Source organism: Amblyomma maculatum, chromosome 7, assembly GCF_055883805.1.
Source record: "Amblyomma maculatum isolate TAMU_Amacu chromosome 7, ASM5588380v1, whole genome shotgun sequence".
Lineage (NCBI taxonomy): Eukaryota > Metazoa > Arthropoda > Arachnida > Ixodida > Ixodidae > Amblyomma > Amblyomma maculatum.
In genome coordinates this window covers 57,251,219-57,272,309 of record NC_139350.1, presented here as the reverse complement: position 1 = coordinate 57,272,309, position 21,091 = coordinate 57,251,219, and the positions used below count along the sequence as shown (strand labels likewise).

Here is a 21,091-nt window from a genome sequence, read left to right as displayed (position 1 = left end):
ATGCTATCTGTGTGCCAAATTTCAACGTGAATAAGCGAGCAGTTTAACCGATACAACCATTTTGTGATTCCCATTTAGTGTTGCAGCTGTCTGTAGAAAAACTGGTTAAGAAGTAAAAGTGGATGATTGGCCTTGTGATTATGCCCCTTTGACATCATATTGTTGAGGCCAAAGATTGGTGGTTGTGTTAAAGGCCGAGTCACACCCGGTTAGAAAACTGCTGCTTAAGTAATGGCACATTCAGGAGATGCGGAGAAATGTTAATCGCTTCCTCTTCCTATACCTATGGTTTTAATTCAGTAAAAACCAAGCTGCAAGTCACCCACAGTCGCACTTTGATGACGAGACTCAGTATGTTTCAAAACATGATGTTTTCATCCATTTCTCGCGTGGTAAAATGAGCCTCGCTCAGTGCTCACCAGATCTTACTGTGCCTGTGGTGAGGTGAGTGGCTCATGCCAAAGCCTCTAATAAAGCCTCTTCAAGGGCTTTGCAAGCATGTTAGGCACGTGCCATGCGGGAAAGCACTTTGAAAAGCTGGCTTGATCTCTGATGCAACAGTGGGCCCTCCTCAAGCACCCCTCCTCGTGTAAACAATCCTCAGCGCATTCTAGTGATGAGTTACGCGATATTTTATCGCAGAGACTTGTAGTGGTGTCCCCTTGCGGAAGGGGCATGCAAATGCGGCCACATAATAAAGCTGTGGGGTTGCTGTCTGCGTGAACTGATCATGGTCATGACTTCACAAAAAGCTCTGCACACATTTCTGTGAGGTGTGAACTGTTGCAAAGTGATAAAATTGGAATAATAGGTACTACAAGCCCTTACTTACATTTCCTCCTTTTTTGAGTGAGAGAGTAAACATTATAAAAATGGGCCCCAAGTCAGTGGTTACGGTCATGTGCCGTCCTTTTGATAAAGCACTTGTTAGCAATTGTGGCACGCTCTTTTGGGCGAGAAAAATAAAAAAAACTTTTGTGGCTCAGCCATGCCCTTTTGGCAGAAGCTCCTAGAGATCACCTCGTTGCTGTCACGAAAGTGCTTTGAGCAGAGTACATTTTGGTGAACTGGTCCTATTTCACAGCAGACGGCCACGGCACTGTGAGCTTTTGATCTTGCTGGAAGCAGTGGAAGATGTCATGGCTGGGCACCCTTGTGTAGAGCAGTACTTTGTTAGATCAGTTTCAAAACTGTGCTGACACACTTTGTGTGTTCACAACACACGTAACACAAAAAACAATGCTCAAGTGGTTTGGAGTGCCTCTAGCTCTCCTTAACATGATGTCACATGCTTTCATTTAAAGATTGGGCCAATGTTTTAGCCATAACCTGAAATATAGTGTCAGACCAACAATGAGTCTGCTTCAGAATCCTGCCTTAGTAGATACGTTAGTAGATTTGAAAACTGAATCGGTGTCCCTTGGGTATCATCTCTTCATAGCCTTGTGTGCCGGTTTTGTTGTTTATGCTTTAATGTCTAGTGGAATACAAACAGATCTGCTCACTGTTTTGCTTTACTGCTGTATGTGCTTGCACAAACTCACACCTTTTTGAGAACGCCTAAAGAGAAGAGAAACAAGACAGCTGTGACCTTACTCTCTATACAGTCGAACCCGGTTATATCGAACCCGGATATATCGAATTTTGGTTATATCGAACTCACGAAATATCCCCTTGAAAATCCCATGTAAAAGTATAGGAAAGCCGTGTCATATATCGAACTCAGTTTCACCGGTCGTTCGATATATTGAACTCCGCACCACTCACTGGAAAGTGTGCCTTCCCCAAAGACGATCGCATCACCCTTGGCCGTTTGCCGCGTGACGTTTTCAAGCCACGCGTGGAAGGAATGAGAGGGGACAGTTCGGCGGCAGCAGGTCTGGGCAGCGCCGCGCCCATTCCCCAAAGGCGCGCGCATCTGCAGTTGTCGTTTCCCGCACGCCAACACATGACGCTTGCAAGCCATGTGTGTGGGTGCGCCCATTCTTTTGCTGAGCTATCTCTCTCCTTCAGCACGCGCAACGCATGCGCCAAGCCAGCTCAGCCCGTTTTCAGACAGACGTCGGACGCTTTCTCCTGCGTGTGTTGCAAACCCTCTACGTGCGGCAGCTCGGCGGCGGACGTGGCTATGGCGCCTGCGGATGTTAAGAAGCGCCAGCTCTGTTTTTTTTTGGGGGGGGGGGGGGGGGGGGAGAGTCATTCTTTCCTATCGTTGGGCTGTACGCGCGGCGTAGCGCAAGATATGGCGGCTGCTGACGTTAAAAAGCGGCAGGGATTTTTTCTTTTTGTTTTTTTGCGGGGATGTTTATTTTATATTCTTTTATCGTTTATCCTTGCATGATGAATCAGCGAAAGCACGCGGTCAGCTGCTGCGATCATGACGCCCACCCCAAGCGCGGCATGATAAATCGAGCCAGGCTTGTGCAATCAAGCCATCACGAGCACTCTGCCAAGTTCGTTCCCCGCCACCGCAGGAGCTATAAAAAGATAAACGCGCCCTGACGTTATCGCTGCGCAGCATCTTGGCACGCTGCCAATGAGCTGTGGATGAGACGACCGAAACGGACTGATGCGCGCCATCGACATGCAAGCGAAAATGCTCGCGATTTCCTGCCGCCGCGGCGACACAGAAACCTTGTTTTGAGCTGCTGCGGTGGCTCGAGCGGTGAGAGGGACGCAGTTCCAACAAGTTTGAAAATTTTCGCTCTGTCGCTGCCGCTCGTCGCTTGCATGTGAGCGAGCTAGCCTTAACGCATTTTTTTCTTTTTTTAAATTCTCGGGTGCAAAAGTGGAGGGTGGGTTCATTATGCGAGTGGGTTGATTACGCGACAAATACGGTATCATTTTTTCGCATCGTAAGTGCCGTCGCAAGCTGATTTCTGTATATCGAATTATCGATATATCGAACTATTTCGCGATCCCATTCGAGTTCGATATATCCGGGTTCTACTGTATAGCAGCATAAGTTCTAAAACTTGACCCTGGAATTGTGTTGTATCAAAGAGAGAGCTACATTAGACCCCATTCTTTTATTTTTCCTTCTGCCCCTACAGGCAGGAAGCGTACAAGATCCACTTTCTAATGGGTCTCCTTGTCTTTGTCAAGTCCTGCTCCTTGCTCCTGCACGGGGTGAGTGGTTTGTTGTGAGCTGGCTATATACGTGCACGGAAGGAACTAATTGGTACTCACAATTGGCTTAACCGGTCTTGCTTTACCCCTGAGGTGCCATCAGGCTCTGGAAGCCTACTGCTAGTGGCTCCAAGACAGCGAGAGTGAAGTGTTGATTGTTACCACTATGTTTGGAGTGGTGGTGCCTGTGTGTGGATGCAAATGTGCGTGCGGTCTTTTTCTCTCTTGTGTTCACTACCTTCTTGAAATGTTTGGCGGACATTTTGAGCGTCTTTGCATCGTAGTGCCAGGGTGGTATCATAAAGGGGTCACAGTGCGTCTGAAAGCTCAAGCAACAAGACTGCAGGGGATCAGAAGTTGAAAGATATGGTCCGGAGGTACTTGCATAGACGGCAGTGGATGAAGAAATCAGCTTTTAATTGGGGAAGGATGCTCTACTGCTGTGACTGTATCAGCCAGCTATGATTCACAAGGATTGGTTTTATGCTGTTAGGTCAGCTCTTTTATTTTAGTGTGATGGGATAGTGATCTGCATAGAGTTTGGCTTCTGTGCACGAGCATTTTGAAGGCTATTCCAGCATGGGTTGTGAAAAGTTTGGGCGCGGCGCTTAGACAGATTTTCTTTTTTTAATATTTGCTTTGAAAAATAACGGGTTCGGCTCATACGTGGGTGCGGCCCTTAGACGCGTTGATACAGTAGCTTGCATGAGTAGTCGACGCATGAGAAGTGTTTCTTGATTTTCTGGTCAGCAAGGTTTTACATAAAACTTTCATAAGTTAGATAAACTGCAATTCGCAACACAAACAACGGAAAATAAACAAACAGCAGGGAATTTGTGCTGATAAGAGCTCCAATAAAATAAACCTCAGTTCAATATCCATGCAATCTTTGTCATTTGTTTGCAGAAACAAGCAGAATTTTCATATTTCTTTTACCATTTTTTGCTTTGTAGTGAATTAGGGAAATCATCATATTGTGCATTAGTGTGTGCAGCACGTAATTACAACGCATTGTTTTTTCGGTAATTTTTATAGCATTAAGTTTTCCTTTTTCTATCTTCTTAAGATAGTTTTCTTAGATAGGTTTTAATATTGTTGAGGAAGTAATAGCGTATGAGCATTGAGCACAATTTCACGAAAGAGTTTTCATTTCCATTATCCAAAGAGTGTGTTTGCATTTCACGTTAACCTGTTGAAGTCCTGTACCGGAGTAAGGTTCTTTAATACTCTTTATTTGATTTTAGCATCCGTTCTGTAGTCAAAATAAGTTTCATGCATCGTAATGCCCGACGATCGTAAGGCCGTATGTTATGACAGACTCACGCATGAGAGGGGTATAACAATGCTGAACCGGGTTCTATGAATCTTTGCTGAATGCGCTTTCAGGTTGGCTTCACCTATGAGGTGCCAGCACAAGGGTGCTTGCAGTTCTTAGATACATATGTTGCTGTTCGCAAAATCAAAGCTTGCTGGTGGTATTAGTCGCGCTGAAAAAGAAGGAAAAAGAAGAACCACCAGTCAGCTCATTCCACGGTTCTTAAGAAGGGTATTCCTAAAAGCTACCTGCATGCCGCTTTTGACAAATCCTGCCTACATGAAGTGGCACATAGCATGGATGTCTGGCTGCAAACACTGATCAGTGCAGCATTTCCCTGTGAGGTGGTCATCCTGTTTTAGAGTACCTTGCTAATGATTCTAGGGATATAGAGGAACACCGCTGCGCTGAAGAAGCGCAAGGTACAAAACCCGTCGTCATTCCATATTACTATCAAATCTCCCACAGCTTAAACGTGGCTCAGAAAGGTGACGTCCTGCTAGTCATGACTGCACCCAAAAAACTGGCTGCCGTGTGCAATATGGTGCAAAGAAAGCACAAGCAGGGATGCAGCATCAAGCACGTAGAGTAACTCGCGATGCGATGCGAGCGCCCCTCGCGGTGGGAAGGAGATTTTTGTAGTGGCCCATACGCCCGGCCGTGCCGTGGAGACGCAGCCGATCTGCTGTGCGTGGGGCGCCTTCTCCGTTCATTCTTTTTATTCGCATCATTCTATGGTCACAAATGAATTGCTAGGTTGCAGTCGCTGGGTTGCACAAACTTTCACTGTCCTGATAAAATAATTTCACGTTCCCAAATAAGCTTTACGAAGCGAAGCAACGCTAAGTTTGGATCGCTGCCATTTAATGAACAGTGATCTGGCAATCATGCCCGGATTTGCCGCTTCCAGACTTTCCGCGAAGCGTTTTTCCCGAAAGAGCACACTCTACCTTCACCTGCGTTAGCAACCTTTCTCAACTCTTAAAAAAAAAATAATAATAAAAGAAATTGGGCAACTCATAGGCATCAGCACTATCTGCACAGTGCCAGTTGGCATGCCCAACAACTAGAATGCGCGTTAACTGGGACCGCCGTGCGAGCCCAGTGGGCCGCGCTCGTGGATGCAGTTGATCATTGCATAATTTTTTTTTAAGCTGTCCTGTGATCTATATTTCCCTGTGTACGATAGCTTGCGTGAGCACCAGTACAATGCAGAGAGTAATCAACGGGAATGGAGCGTTTTGATTGTGCATTTACTATGTCTTGCGCTTAGTTTTGCGAATTTGTCTTAGGAATTTTTTATTTTTTACTTTCTTTTATTATTTTTTTTCTCTGTCTCAGCTTGTTCTTTTTTTCCTTCCACACACTTTTCTTCCAGGCTTATGCCGCTACTTTCCTTCTCCTAGGCGGTTTCCTTTGTCCGTCCCCCAGCCTGACACTTTTGTTTTCTCGTCATCCTTCGCTTCCCTACCCCCCCTCCTCCCTTACTAAAGTGCGCACTTTTAACTGTAAATTTCTCCTTGCCTGCCCTATCAGTTTTCTTAGCCCAGATAGTTTTCCGCTGTGAGTCTCTAGCTATCCATATTTCTTTGCGGTCCCGACATGGTAAGTGAAATCTCATTACAAGAGACATGGTTGCAAGAGACACTCGGTTATAAGAGACACTTGAAAATAGTTTGGTTGGTTTTCCCATGTTTGCCATGTTAACAACATTGCATACAAGAGACATGGTTACAAGAGACACTCTGTTACTAAGGAAATTTTTGTAGGTCCCTAGAGTAATTTCTTCACTATTTTGCATACCAGTGTCTTGTTTTGTTGCAGTATATCAGGAACCAAAAAGGAGTGCCTCCTCTTTACTGAGAAGTCAAAATGTCCCTGTTGTTTTAGTCACACCGGAATGGGCTGACAGCGCCTGAAACAATAAGGACATTTTGACTTCCTATTCAAAAGGAGGCACTTCTTTTTGGTTTCTGACATATTGCAACAAAACAAGACACTGATACGGAACAGAATTTATATAAGGGAATCTAAACTTCAACACATACGAACTGATACAATAAAAGCTCGTTAATTCGAACTTCACGGGACCCGGAAAAAAGTTCGAATTATCCGATGTTCGAATTATCGAATGGCCTCGAAAAAACTGACAAGAACCATTTGTATTACTGTAAATGTACGGTATATAGTCGCGTAACCAACCGCTCGCATAATGAACCCACCTAGCCCCGATTTGTGCCAACGAATAAAAAAAAAAAAAAAAAAAAAGGCGTCAGTCGTTAGGGCGTCCTTCGGTTTCGCGCCGTCGCCGTCCACAACACATTTCTTGGCAGTGGGCCAAGATGCTGCGCAGCGATAACGGCGTGTTTATCTTTTGACTTTAGCTCCAGCAGGGTGGGGGAAACGAACTTGGCAAAGTGCCAGCGCTTGGCCGGTTGTGTAAGCCTCCTTTTCAGTATGTTCGCTTTATCATGCTATGAGCGACTGAGGCGGACGCGTCTACTGCCACTCCAATAATCGGAACCCGCGATAGCAGCAAGCGGCTTTTGAAGCAGCGTTATGATCACAGCTGACTTGAATGCCTCGGTTGACGACTGATGGTTGGAAGGACAGATGGCTATAGCAAAAAAAAAAAAAAAAGTTTAACCCGTAGTGCTCGTCCGAGATCATAGCCTTTCATGGGCGTTGGCTGGGACCGCGCCGAGAGTACTGATCCCTATTTCCAAATTAACAGGGTTGGAATTAACGAGTATTTAGTTCCGAGCTACGTTGCGCAGAAGAGAGCAGGCAGCCGCCGCCGTCGCGGCCATGCACTGGCCTTGCCGCGGCCGCCGTCCCCTCCCTCCAACGCCGCTGCCCGCCGCGCTGGTCATGACGCCATTTAAGTTTTACTCCTTTTCCTTGGTTTTACCTGGTTCCATCCTCTGTCCCCGTTTTGGACGTGCGCAGCCTTTAACTATGCTTTCCGATCGCGGAAGTGTTTCTTTATTTTTTTTTTTATTTTTATTTTATTATTTTTTTTTTTTTTGCCGCGTGATGTGCGCCAAGCCACCCAGACGCGGTGGTGCGTAGTTCGAATTATCCGTAGCGGAACCGACTCGCGTTCGAATTAATGGGCTTTTTTATACACAGATCTCTATGGAGCTTGGCCGGACCAAGTAGTCTAGTTCGAATTATCCGAAAATTCGAATTATTGAGGTTCGAATCAACGAGCTTTCACTGTAGAAATTTTTGGTTACAAGAGACCTTGGTTACAAGAGACACCTTTTTGGGCTCTCTTGAGTGTCTTGTAACGAGGTTTTACTGCTGTCCTTGTGTCGTTGTCAGACCACATGCATCAGGAGCTCGCGGCGCAGGGCGGAAAAAGAATCTGAGCATAATAAACTGATAGGAAAAGAAGTTAAATAAGCTGAAATTAAACTTAATTTCATGAAGCCATTTTAGGCAACATAGGAAACACGGGAAGCTGCCGAAAGCCTTGACAACCTACATTGGACGATTGGCCGATGTCTGACCCACCTTAATCATTTCCCCAAGTATTTGCTAAAACTTTCAGGTACTACGTAGATAAACACATTGTTTTCTTGGATGTAATGCAAAGCAAAGGAAATTGTGTAAAAAAGAACTTCCCTATCTGATGTTGAAGTACCAATTGTCCGCTTCGCCCTTCTTTGCAGATCTGCCATTCCACACACTTTATTCATTTAGTTGTGGTAATGACATTTCAATGTCTACTGAGTTGTTAAACATCGAATGATGAACTGTTTCTCATGCCATACTGCTCAGTCGAGACTATATAGTAACATTGGTGAACGTTGCTTTTTTTTTTTTTTTTTTTATACTTATTGGTGGACGCTCTGAACAGAACTTGCATTCATTACACATCATCCTGCTCCAAACAGGTGGTCGAGCGGCTGACTGCCACCTGTTATCTTCCCCCATCCTAACTTAATTTCGAGGCAGAGGACTTGAAAGTATGGTTAAAGAGGTAATAAGTATAGTTACAAAAAAAAAAAAAAAAAAAAAGAACTAGCATTCAAGTCTGGATTTGAGGCAGGATGTTCTTTGAACGAAAGAGAAAAGTAGGCATGCTGCAATCACTACATGCCTGACAGAGGGGAAAACATGCATGTGTATTAGAAACCATAGATCGCTTGTTGTGCGTGCTGGAATGGGGTTTTCCATTCTCATAGCCGTGTTGCTGTATCAGCGACCGCGTGCACGAGCACTGCGTGGACACAGTGATCAGTGTGATCCTTTCCTTTATTGTCGAAAAAAGTGGCAACCGCCTCACCAGAAAAACAGCTTAACTCTTTCGGGACCGCGCCATAGGCCATCGTGTAAAAATGCACGATCAAATCGCGCACTCAAATATCCGCTCATTGGAACACGTGTCGCCATCTAGTGAGTAGTCTAGTATCTAAACTTTCGGTTTTGGTGTAGTTTGCCTTTTTCACGGCAGGCGGCGATGCGGGAGAGATTTTAATCTTTGGCGCGGCGGCGGCGCAGATTGAGAACCATGGCGTCAACCTCGCGTCAGGCCGCAAGAAAGCACGCACAAAAAAAATGTTGTACATAAGCCTCCCACTTTTTTTTGTCTTGAAGTTAGAAAAGAGGCATTGTATCACATTTTGTATATTCTGAAATATTTTTATTACTCTTTTTTATTTCCGTATTCAAGAATTTCCTTCTTTTTTATGTTTTTTTAAGAAGAAAAGTTATATTTTGAGATTTTTTTGTGATATCATGTATATTTTTAAGGCATCTCAATTTTTTTCTCGTGAAAGTGTGTTCATTTAGCTGCATAACAATATATGTTACAACAAGCTAGCAGAAAATGTCATTGAATAAAAAAATATTTTCCAAGTTGTATCACAATTGCCTTCTTTTCGGGCGGTCCCGAAAGAGTTAAGCTTTTCAAAAGTCTTCTGCTTGATATAAGGGCCTGCGGCATTGTCAAGCCCTGGTAATCGTTCTCGAGTTTTCAGGCTTGTCGCATTTTTCTTTTCTTCTTTTTTTTTTTTTTTTTCAGGTTTTCTTCTCCTCTTCTGCTCCAGCTTCATTCATTCCTATTTCTCTCCCATATTCGTTCCAACCTTCTCGGCCGCTCAATACCCCACAGCTTTCTTTTCTGTCACAGAACCGAGGTGTGCCCCTCGATTCCGTGAAATGACAATCTTGAAAAAGTTTGCGTCTAAACTGAGCAGAAAAGTATACGAAGCATACTGCAATAAGATGGATATCACCACTTGTATTAGCTATTGAAGCCTCGGTCGCCTTATCGGATAACTTAAGAAGTTTAAATATCCCTCGCATGCCAGCGTGCCAGTGTTCTTACTTTGCCATTACTTTGCCAAGATCAGATTCACTGTAGGACTGGACCACGTTCATGTTGGCTTGCAACGGCTTTTTATCCAAAGCATGGTTTCCTGTGCTTGGTACGTCAGGATATAAAACGAAAAAGTGATTCTGGTTCAGTGCTGCAGAAATAATGCAACCGCTGAACTGGAAATTTTAACTTGCACAAAGCAGGGTTTATATCGAAGAAAGCTACAAAGTGTCTCTTCATACTCGGTGATATAGGTCCGCACGGGCCGGGCCCGACCCGCCGTGGAGTGTTTTTTACTTATTGAGATGAGGGGGTGTCATCGAAATCCAGCTCTCCAGGATGCTTGGACCTTGAGTAAGACCCACTGTCCCAAAGCCACGCAGACACATTTGTTGGATTTGGTTAAAACGGGCTATAATTTTAGCTTACGACTTTAAGATCGATTTAATAAATGTCCCTACATTTTCTTGACATAAGATGACCAGCTGAGAATGAAGTACCTTTATGCATGCCACCAAGGCTAGAGTCGCACCAGAGAACACCTGTCTCGCATACTGTTAAAACGTCTGCCAGGTGTGAACAAAAGGAAGACTTTGGGGAAGAAAGCTTCAAGGGCTTGCGTGATACCTACTCTCGAACGTTGCCTTTCAGTGCCTAGCTCATACTCACTCTAAGGCTGACTCAAGAAAAGGAGACAGCTGAGGTTAAATTAAATCCAATTTTGTGTAGTCATGGTATATGTCCTAGGATCTCTAGCTGGCAGGTTGAAATTATGACAGCACTGCTTTTTCTACACCTGATTCTGTTTAGCCATTTCTGTGGAGGGAAAGAGGCCTACTCTCTTCCGCTGATTCCCCGTGTTGTTGTGCAAGCGGTTGATCACTTCTCGTTTGAGGCAGTGGAATGAGCAGCGAGAGGCCTGCTCCCTCTTCTGCCTTGTGCCAAACACGCACATACACCATGTGTGTGTTGCTAAACAAGCTAAAAACGAAGCAACGAAAGCCTCTACTCGTACTAGGCCGGGAAGATGTTCCATTCAGCAGGCTACAGTGTTCTAGAAGGCTGTAGCTGGAACGTTGTTAGCTGGGGCGCACCTCAGCCTGCACACAGGAGAGTTTTGGGTGGTGGCGCTTTGTTTCAAGATGGACTCGGCACTGCATGGGAGGTGACAGATAAGCCACAAAACAAGCGTGCGCTGGGCTTTGCCCCCTTTGGCAATGCACAAACAACAGGCTAGACTTCCCCCCACAGCGAGGGCAGCTGTCAGTGAGAACGATATCTGAAAAAAAAAAAAAAAAAAAAAAAAACACTTTTCTGCCTGGCGGTTCGACCACGCATGCTGGTCCGCAGCCGGGCCCAAGCAGCGGCTGTGGCTGATCTTATCAGATCTCCCTAAGACGGCGGGTGGAGACATGGGTGCACGTGGCCGCATCACTCTCAGAAAGGTACACATGCGTCTAGCACAGTTTGTTCCTTTCCCGCTCTCTGTCCAAATCGTCTTCCTTCAGCCCAGTCTCAAAAAAATATAAAATAAAACAGCGAACGGCAGGAACGGCTGGGAAAGCATTTCAGTTTGTGTTGCTGCGTGCTTTCGATCGGACCACTCAAGTTGATGATGCTTATTTTGAAAACAACACTTTGGTGCGCTGTTGCGAATTCTATATGCTCAAGGAAGTCTGTGCACAATGTTTGCGAATAAGTTTCCGTTGCGGTAGTGTCCTCGGATATTTTTGGCAATGTGCGGTCCAAGTGAAAAGTGTGTTTATGCAGGTTCGAGGTGAGTTTCATTCTTTTGCGGCTCTTGCCGTCACAGCGCAGGCAGTGTGGTTTTCGGCTTTTGCATATGCGGGTACGTATTATCCGGAATTAAGAAGATCAGCTAGGAGATGTGGACTTATGTGAACTGATGCAGAGTGCACATACAGGCTAGTTGGCGCATGTGTTGCTTTTCTGTCTCCGTTCTAAGTGCTGCTTTTTTTTTCATAAGCGAACCTAGATTTAAGCACACTATCCAGAAAGCATAATCAAACCTTATGCTCGAAATGCCGGCCTGTTCACTTTGCACGTCACACTGCACTGGTTAGGCGCTGTCTCATTCTGTTCTCGTATAACTTCAATAGAAATTGAAAAAAAAACAACACGATTTTAGGCACCACTGCAGCAGCGTTCACGAAAACCAGAAGTGCAACAGAGTTACGTGTTTCACTTTGCAATTTCTCTTTGTTTCTGGAGAAAGTCTGGATGCAATCGGGGCACATCATTGATGACACCTGCGGCGCCGTGTCCAAACAACCCCATTTTTACGCGGCGTCTCCCAAATGACACTACATGTACATGTCTGAAACTACCGCGCACGGCCCCAGGCTTGCATGCTATGTCCCCCATCCCACCCCCCTCAGCAAAGCGAACGAGGGTCAAGACCCCCAACTGCTTCGAAATTTACGCTTCTGTGTGATAGCGTTTTGCTGTTACTTGAATTACATTGTTCTGTTGTCAATATGCCATATGCGCCTCATGCTTTCCGTCTGCGACTGGCTAGAAGTTCGAATCTCCTCTTTCCTCATGCGGTGCAGAGTATTTCGTTACTTTATCTCCTTCAAAAATATGGAGTGTAAACCGGTGGTAAACTATGGCAGTGGTTATTTTCCTTCCTCCTCGAACTTTCACCTTTGATTGGCATGCCTAGGGCACAGTCAGAATTGTTCTTTGCACTTTTCACAGCCCTGGTTTCCCCGTGCAGTGCATATTTCATTCTCAGCAGCTATTGGAACAAGTACCAGATGGCTCTTGTCAGTGATTCGATAATTGATGAACGCAGCCCTCTCATTTATTTAAGTCCATCGTTAGCTTCGAGAAATTCGGATTGATAAATGATCAACGTGGCTTGACACCGTTGAAAGCAGATGCAGAGAAGAATAGTTTGCGCCTACTTCGACTCAGTATAATGTCGCCATAGATCGAAAATAAGGAAAACTAACAGGAATATTAAAACTGCTGAACATGAGGTTGAGGGTGAGGGAGGGCAGGCGAAATGAGGGTGAGGGAGGACCGCCAATTGGAAAATGAGCGCGAGGGAGGAAAGCCAAAATGAGGGCATTTGCCTACCTCTGTTCATGGCTGCGTTACAATGAAACATGCCTTCTCCTCTGCCGGCGTAGGCTTCGGTGGTCGGCACCCCGTGTCCACAGAATGGTTTCTAGGGCTGGGCTGCTATGGCAATTAAACTCTTGTTGCTGGGATAAACTGGTAGTGTTGGTCAAGGTTCCGTGTGCTCGACCAGCCTACTTCCAACGTGCGAGCAGAGCTCAGAGAGCAGGCCTTAGTCTGAAAAAGGGAGACACCCATTGTTGCCTGAGATGCAACACTTTGATTATTGAGGTATCACTAAAGGAACAGTGAGTTAAAGGCACTCAAGCTTGGTGGTGCTTCGTATTACAAGGGGGAGGAGAAGAGGCTACGGGGAAAAACATGCGTTCCTGCAGCACGCTTATAGAGCAGGCTCATATTGTGTGAATGCATGGGGCTTGAGTCCTTCTTTACGAAATATGATAATAGGATTGAACACTTTTTACATGATTTTTTTTTTTCTTACCCCTTCTAGCAGTGGCAGCCTTAAGGGCATGAGAACAGCAGCCTGGGCTAGTTGATTTTTTATTCTGGTAGATAAACAGTACACGGATGTAGACAGTGTAGCACTGCATCATCCTCCCTCCATGTTATTTTGTCGGGGCTGTTTATTCAGTTTCGGTATAGTAAACCTTGATCTGTTGACTGGCTGTGCAGTAAATCAATTCTTGTTTGTGGCTGTAATTTGGGAAAATATTATTTCTAGTTTAAACAATCAGTTCAGTTGCAAATGTGCAGAAATGGTTTGTGCTGTGTGATGTAAGTGCACATTAAAGAACCCCATGTGGTTGAAATTTCCGGAGTCCTCCACTGCGGCGTCTCTCACAGCCTGAGTCGCTTTGGAACGTTAAACCTCACAAACCTGAGCCTGCGCAAATGGTTGGCCCATTTACCATCAAATCTCTGCCATTATTTTCTTTTCTGCCAAAAAAGAAATTGTTTGCTCACTTCTTTTTTCAAAACCTAAAGAACCATTTCAAAATGGTTGCCCTCTCTCTGAAGGGTGCCAATTTTTGGCATGTGCAGGAGGAATAATGACAAAATTTCTTGCAGGCCACTCGTGGAAAAAATTTGGTTCAAGGAAGTGCACCATTGTGAGCAGTTTTTGTTTAGTGTTTTTTTTTTTTTTTTTTTTTTTTTTTTCAGTTCGTTTGCGTTTTAGGAAAGGAAAGGCACAGTATCTGTCACACTTCTCAGTGGACACCTGAACCGTGCCTTGGGAGAAGGGAGGAAAGTGGAAGTGAAAGAGAGAAGGGGGTGTTATTATGGAGGGCTCCAGAATAATCTCAACCACTTGAGGACCTTTAACGCGCGCTGACATAGCACAGCACACAGACGCCTTTTCCGTTTCACCTCCAAAGGCATCTGTGTGCTGTGTGGTTTCACCTCCAAAGGCATGTGTGCTGTGTGATGTCAGTGCACATTTTTCAGAATACATTGTGGCTGTTTTTGTGGCTAAAAATTTTGGTTGTGCACCATTTGCTGGTTAGTGGTTAGTCATTTCTAGTTACGCAATGTGTGTGTGCTCTCTTCTTTCCTGTGGCCCAGATCAACTACCACTTCATCTCCAAAGATGGTTCCCCCATTGAAGCATGGGCCGTGCTCTTCTACATCACCCACCTGTGAGTGTCACCACTCTTCTTCCTTGACTTTGTTTGCAGGGGCCAAGTTGGCTACAAGAGCGCAGCTGCATTTGAAATTGGCGTTTGTTTTCTTTTCTGCTGGAAGGAACACTGGGGTTAAATGAAAGAGAGGCGTTCTGGATTACCATATTATGATGGCAGAGAGACTACTTTCTCTGACTGCAAGCAGGACTTTAACGAACTGCAGAAGAGCAAGAATTAAAGTGTTGATATTATAACCTTGTAAACAAAGAACGCTAATTGATTGGCGAGTCAATTTAATATACCAAGGCAGAAGAGCGCACCAACACATGGATGAGAGGTTAGGAGAGGCACAACACTGTGGGTCATCTGTTTTCCTGTCATCTTTGTGTTGGTGCTCTGTTTCGCCTTGGTAGGTTGTAAGCGTGCTGCACTAACAGCGGCCAGTGTTTTTGCGTAGGTTTTGTGTGTCTGGGCTATGTTTCAAACAGTGAAGCCAGAGACCCTTTTGGTCTTAACATCATTCTAGGGCTGGTCTTTCTACAGTTGTTGGGTGTGACCACGTTGCACATAGTTGTTGGCTCAGCTAGAGCTCTTATTAGCAGATCCCTTCATTAGCCTTAAGGTGTCAGAAGCACTATAGTACAGTGCTGTCTGTTAGCAGAAGGGAGTGGCAAATTCTTTTTTTTCTTATAGGTGTTGTAGTAAACTGCTCCTTCCTGGTTCTGATGGATGAACAGAGTCATTATGGCAAACAAGAAACCTTGGCTTTATGTAACTTGTCCAACCGATACAGACTCAACATGCTTACTGTGGGAGCCAACTAGGCATAGGTACAGTAGCTAAGAGAGAAGGAAGAATAATCATACTCCGACCAAACATGGAGTGCCTTGCCGCAGTGACTGAATCAGTAGGTGCAATGATGACAGCATCGCAGCCTACTGCTCATCCCCAATAGTGTCTTCTTCCCAGAACCTCAGAAAATCACACTTTTTCACCAATGCTTCCTTTTACATTCTGTGTCGTTGGCGAAAGTCTACTCTGTCACCTGCACTGTCTGAACATGCTCAACACACTGGGGGGCTGGCATCACCTCGCAGCCCAGAAGGCCTTCATAATGCCTCCATCATGAACAAAATGCATGCAGAAGCAGAAGAAACCTGAGATGTTACACAAACACTTCCTCTCAAGGCTATGCTTCTGTTGCACCCAAGTACATTCTGTTGCAGCATCCTCAACTGATGCCTTCCCCACTCCTTTGTGTGAAGGAAGACGTCAGTTGCTTCTGCCGCACTGCAACTGACGGGAGAAGAATGCGGGATTGAATCTTGGCCGCGGTGCCCACTTTTCGATGGAGGCGAAAAGCAAGGCTTCCATGTTCTGTGCGATGTCGATGCACGCAAAACAACCCAAAGTGATTGAAATTCCCGGAGCCCTCCACTACAGCGTCTCTCAGAGCCCAATTCACTTTGGGATCTTAAACCCTATAAACCATAAAACGCTTAGTTTTCCAACCCACGTACGCATCACGTCAGGTCTTGATGGCTGTCACTGCATTAATTTCATATGAAGCCAAGCGTTACAAGCTAGTTTTGTCCTATGCTGACAGCTGATTTTCTGTGGAAGGGACAGATTAATGCTTGGGACAAGTACAAGCTACTGCTATTTGAAAATGTTGTGATTATTTGCCGTGAGCTTAGATATAATATCTCTATGCCTAGAGAAAAATCAGTGCACCTGTTTTGTATTTTTTTTTCCAGCACACCAGAGCTACACATTGCCCATTGGTGTGGAATGGGGTGTGGTTGGTCATACATAACCAGTGTTTCTCAAAAGTGTCATGTTTTCGGGTTAAAAAAAATTGTTCTCACTAAGCAAGACTTTGAATCTTGTTCAGGGAAAGCAAAAATTTTCGAATCATGAAGAACAACAAAATTTACTTCTTTAATTCAGCCTGCACCCTGTTCCTTTAATTGAGACGACTTGTTTATCCCTGTGACCAGGTTGAAGGGTGCCCTGCTCTTCATCACCATTGTGCTGATAGGCACAGGCTGGGCCTTCATCAAGCACATCCTGAGCGACAAGGACAAGAAGATCTTCATGATTGTCATCCCTCTCCAGGTGGGAAATGCTGATGCACATAAGCGGGAAGCGCTGCCTAGCTGTGTGGTTATAGTCTTGCCGCCTTGGACATTGCATTGTCACAGAAGCATTTATGATGCTGAGCCAGCCTCACTTTCCGCCACAGAAAGTGGGGCAAAAGCCTGGCAGCCAAGCAGTTTGCCACCTTCGCATTGTTGATTGCCTTTGTGAATGTTTAGAGTCTTAAATTTGCAGGGTTGCACGAATAGTATGCTTTCAAAATGGGGTTGGATACTGATAGTCTTGCTTTGCTGCTGAATCGAATATGAAATGTGTAGCTAAACAAACGCAGAGTGGACACATTCCTTTGGTGCTGCGGTGTCTTTTCCAGGGAGGAGGAGGTGGTGGAATAAAATGCAGACGGTTTAGCTTGGGTCATGGAATGTCGTGCAGCAGCAGTACGTTTTCACGTAGGAATGCTTGTTGGGCCTTAATGATTAAACATTGTTTCGCTGAGTTAATCTGGCAGCTATGTTTCTTTACTATACACTGCTTGTGCTTCTCTAGGATGGTCTTTTTAGACTAAATGTTTTTGACAAACACAACTTTGTGGTCAGTGAAGTAGTTTGACATGGCCTTCGTGTCCTCCACAAGGACATTTTGAAATACAAGGCAGAAAGGTCAAAGGTAAAATCGACTTCAGTGGCATTGGATGTTTGCGAGAATGGGGATAGTAGTGATTACAGTAGCCGAGCGATTTTTCGAACTCGACTAATTCGGACTTGCTCAATATTTCTGACTTTATTCAGGGGCCATCAAGCGCCCCAAAGGAATGTGTACATTTTCACGGCCGATATTTCGCGTCAAATTTGGTGCCGGCAAAATTGTGGAGATCGTTTTTTAACCAGTAGCTGGTTTTTTCAACATGACGTAGATGCGGGCATCGTGGTTAGCGAAGCAGTTATTCTGGCGGACTATCTTGGCTCTCTGTTCATTGTTGCCCTTTAAGGCAGTTGCAGTAAGGGAATGCTCATCTTTGTCATCGCAGTAGCTTACAAAGAGCGCACAATTTGACTGAAAATGAAACATGACTACCGTCCGCCGCGGCTCGCTCCAACCCTGCCGCTGAGCCCGTGGGAAAAGTTTTGAGGGTGGGGTCACGAAGGCTCTCGTTACACTCGCTTTTTCTCAAGTTTGATCTCGCGGTCCTTGCTACCATTGCCAACCATGAAAACAATGTTATTGCTTCGCAAGCCGTGTGCATCCACACTGCGGCACGACTGCAGCATGAGCATGACCTGTAGCTGTGTCACAGTATGTCGTGAAGTGGCGTGGACATGACGAATTATAGCATGACATAGCACGATCCACTTCTGTGGGGCACCAATGCTCATGTGGTGACCGTCTTGAGCGAGTTGTATGCTTCCTGGCGGGGGGCATGGCTGCCGCGTCTTCACGCGCACACCGGCAGCCGCGCATTGGATCACGCTGACATGTGCGCTTGGGTGACGTGCGGAAGCTGATCACAGTAGCAGATCGCACTGGGCTTTAATACCCTTTTATCGACATATAAACGAAACATAGGGAACGACGAGGTTCGTGATTTGTAAAGCTGATTTTTCGTAGAAAAGTGATTTTTTTCAAGTTGACGGATATGTTGGACAGCTTGATTGTTTGAACTAGTTCCCGCTGAGTCCAAAAAACAGCCGGCGACATTATAGTGCAAATTGAATTCGGATTGGAATGAATCGAATATGAATGAATACCTTCACTAATACAGTCTAACGAAGCTGGCAGGAATTGGAAATCGCTATATCCGCTATTTCACTGTATCTAGACTATGAAAAAAAAGACAGATTTGAGTCAATTGTTTTATCGTCGCTGGACGAAGTGGTCCGAAGTTTTCTGAACAAATTTTGCAAGTGCGGTCTTCAGGACCGCGGCCTCCATACCGTCCAACTGCAAACCGAAGTTCTGCTCTGAACTCCTGAAGTACATCCATAATGTGTCAACAGCTGTGATGGCTGCTGCGGAGGTCACCGGCTTAGGGGTGCAACCAGCGTTGTCACAGTTAATCTGTGAGGCATCTCCGTCTCTTCCATGACTTTCCTGGCAACTTTGTCAGTTGTGAAGTCCTCCGGGGCAACAAGTTAGTCGGCGGCCGAAATGAAGTCCATCTGGGACAGACCTATAGGTACAAGGTCCAACTCGTTAGCGGACTCCCTTAGCTGCTCTAAGTAGGCTGTCATGGCGGCACCATCAGCTGTTGCAGCGATGTCAACCGCGGCAGCTTTGTCCTCGGCATGCGCCATGTCCGCGCTGCTGCTTCGGGAGAAGCCAGCATTCCTTAAAGCAATGAGTGATAGTCAAGTGCTTCACGTCACTCCAGGCTCCTCTTGCAAAATAGATGACCTTCACCGAAGGGACCATCTCCGCCACATTGTCGGCAGAGCAGCATCGATCGGAAGGCGCTCGATCACCCGGCGCCGGCAGTGGACCTTGAAGTTAGCGATAAACCCCCCTGGTCCATAGGTTGCAGCTTGGCAGTAATTGTTGGGGGCAGGAACAAAATCTCGACAGTGCTCAAGTGTGCATTGGCGTGATGCACAGTGCAGTTATCAAGCAACATCAGCACTTTGCGCTTCCTCTGGACCATCTCTTTGTCGAAGTCAGTGAGCCACTTTCCAAAAATGTCTCTCGTCATCCATGCTTTCTTGTTGCTTACATAAGTCACTGGCACAGAGAGCACTTTGGCGAAGCCGTGCAGTTTCTTAGTTTTGCCAATGACCAACAAGTCTCGCTTGTCTGAACCATTCATATTGGAGCAGATCAGCACGGTGAACCGGTTTTTGCTGGCTTTTCCTCCCACTCATTTGTCCGTCTTAGCCGCGAGAGACTTTGATGGCAGCAGTCGGAAGAGCGAACCCGTTTCGTCTTCATTGTATATCTCCTGGTCGGAATACGCAAGAATCCAATCGCGATGCTTGGCCATCCACTGCTGGAGCGGTCCCTCGTCACCGGATGCGGCCTCCCTAACGGTGTTTTTACATGTAATGTTGTGCCTCTCCTTGAACCTCTGGAGCCACCCATTTCCCGGCTGGAAGTCATCGTGACCAAGCGCGAAGCCCAGGTCCTTAGCCTTCATTAGCATGATGGGTCCACTGAGCGGGATGTTCTGTTCTTTGATCAGGCATCCAAGAACCGCCTGTAAAGTGCGGCTTCTACGTCGACATACGTGGCGCACTGGGTCCTCTTTCGGTCTCCGCTGCCGACGTCGTCATCGAGAACGGCGTCGATCTTGCTGCCGTTCTTGATTATTGTTGAGAGTGTGGACTGTGCGATTTCATACTTCCGTGCGATATCACTCTTCTTCACATGTCCACGTACTTCGTCCAGAATGGTGCTCTTCATCTTCAATGACAACACTTTTCTCATTTTCATTGAGGTGCTGGGGCTCGCGAGACTCGACATTGCCAAGAAATTGAAGGGTCGGGTCCGAGAAATGGGATAACTGAGTACGTCCGCTGTCTAGAAATTGTCCAGGCGAAGTCAGGGCCCACGAAATATCAAATGTAAGAAGCGGAACAAGGCAGGAAGGCGTAATGGCGTCAGCGAAAGAAGCGCATACAAAGATCTACGAAAGCGGAGGAAACACTCTCGCTTCTCCCTGCCTCTCTCACTCCCGCGACGATTTCTCCCTTACTCTCTCTCTCTCCTGGGCCCAGAACCGAGAGGAAATTCAAGAACTGCGATTTGCCAACTCGACCGCTGCTTCGTGACTTCACCGAAAATTACCTTTTATTTTTTTACTTTTTTTCTTCCTGCACAACCGGCTCAACAGCACGACAAGACGCTGCACCATGAAGACAAGCCATGCGATGCAGTGAAGCAACCTTTCGCTTTGCAGGAGAGCAGACAACGCTGCGAATGCAGCCGTCAGCCAAATTTTGTGCTTATGTTCGCACAAAATTTGCCTGAAGGCCTAAATATTTCTTGATTGATACTTTATTTTTCATTTAATACAGAATCACTTCGTTATATCTGCTGACGTTCGCTTATTTACTTCGTTAAAACTGGACCCAAATTATATTGAAAATGCAAAAATGGGAATGGGATATTGAACTTTCTTCATTATAACCGCTATTTCGCTACAAGTGGCTTCGCTGTAACCGGGCTAGACTCGTAAAAAACGATTTTTTTCAAGTTCACGGATATTTTGGACAGCTTGATTATTTGGACCATTTCCCAGTTCCTGCTGAGTCCAAAAAGCGGCTGGCGACTGTATTGTGCAAATTGAATGCCGAGTGGACTGAATCGAATAATAATGAATACCTTCAATAATATTTGCTTCCTGTGCAAATACAATAAAACTATATTTTTCTTCCTTCATGATTAAAGCCTTGTTGGTGCATTTCCGGCGGATGCTCATATGCTCAAAATCGTGGGCGTTAAAAATGCTTAGTAGAGTTACACTAGTATACTAGCATTCAAAAACTATTTGAAATA

The 21,091-nt window shown here is 45.6% G+C and overlaps 1 protein-coding gene across 1 annotated transcript in view; it reads left to right on the top strand.

Moving 5' to 3' along the window:
- LOC146183320 (protein GPR107) overlaps window positions 1-21,091 on the top strand; it is a 107,108-nt gene that overhangs the window by 30,471 nt on the left and 55,546 nt on the right. The window contains exons 9-11 of the mRNA XM_084609111.1: window positions 3,058-3,129; window positions 14,448-14,521; window positions 16,507-16,624. Of these exons, the coding sequence (XP_084465237.1) occupies window positions 3,058-3,129; window positions 14,448-14,521; window positions 16,507-16,624 (264 nt within the window). The remainder of the gene's footprint in view (window positions 1-3,057; window positions 3,130-14,447; window positions 14,522-16,506; window positions 16,625-21,091) is intronic.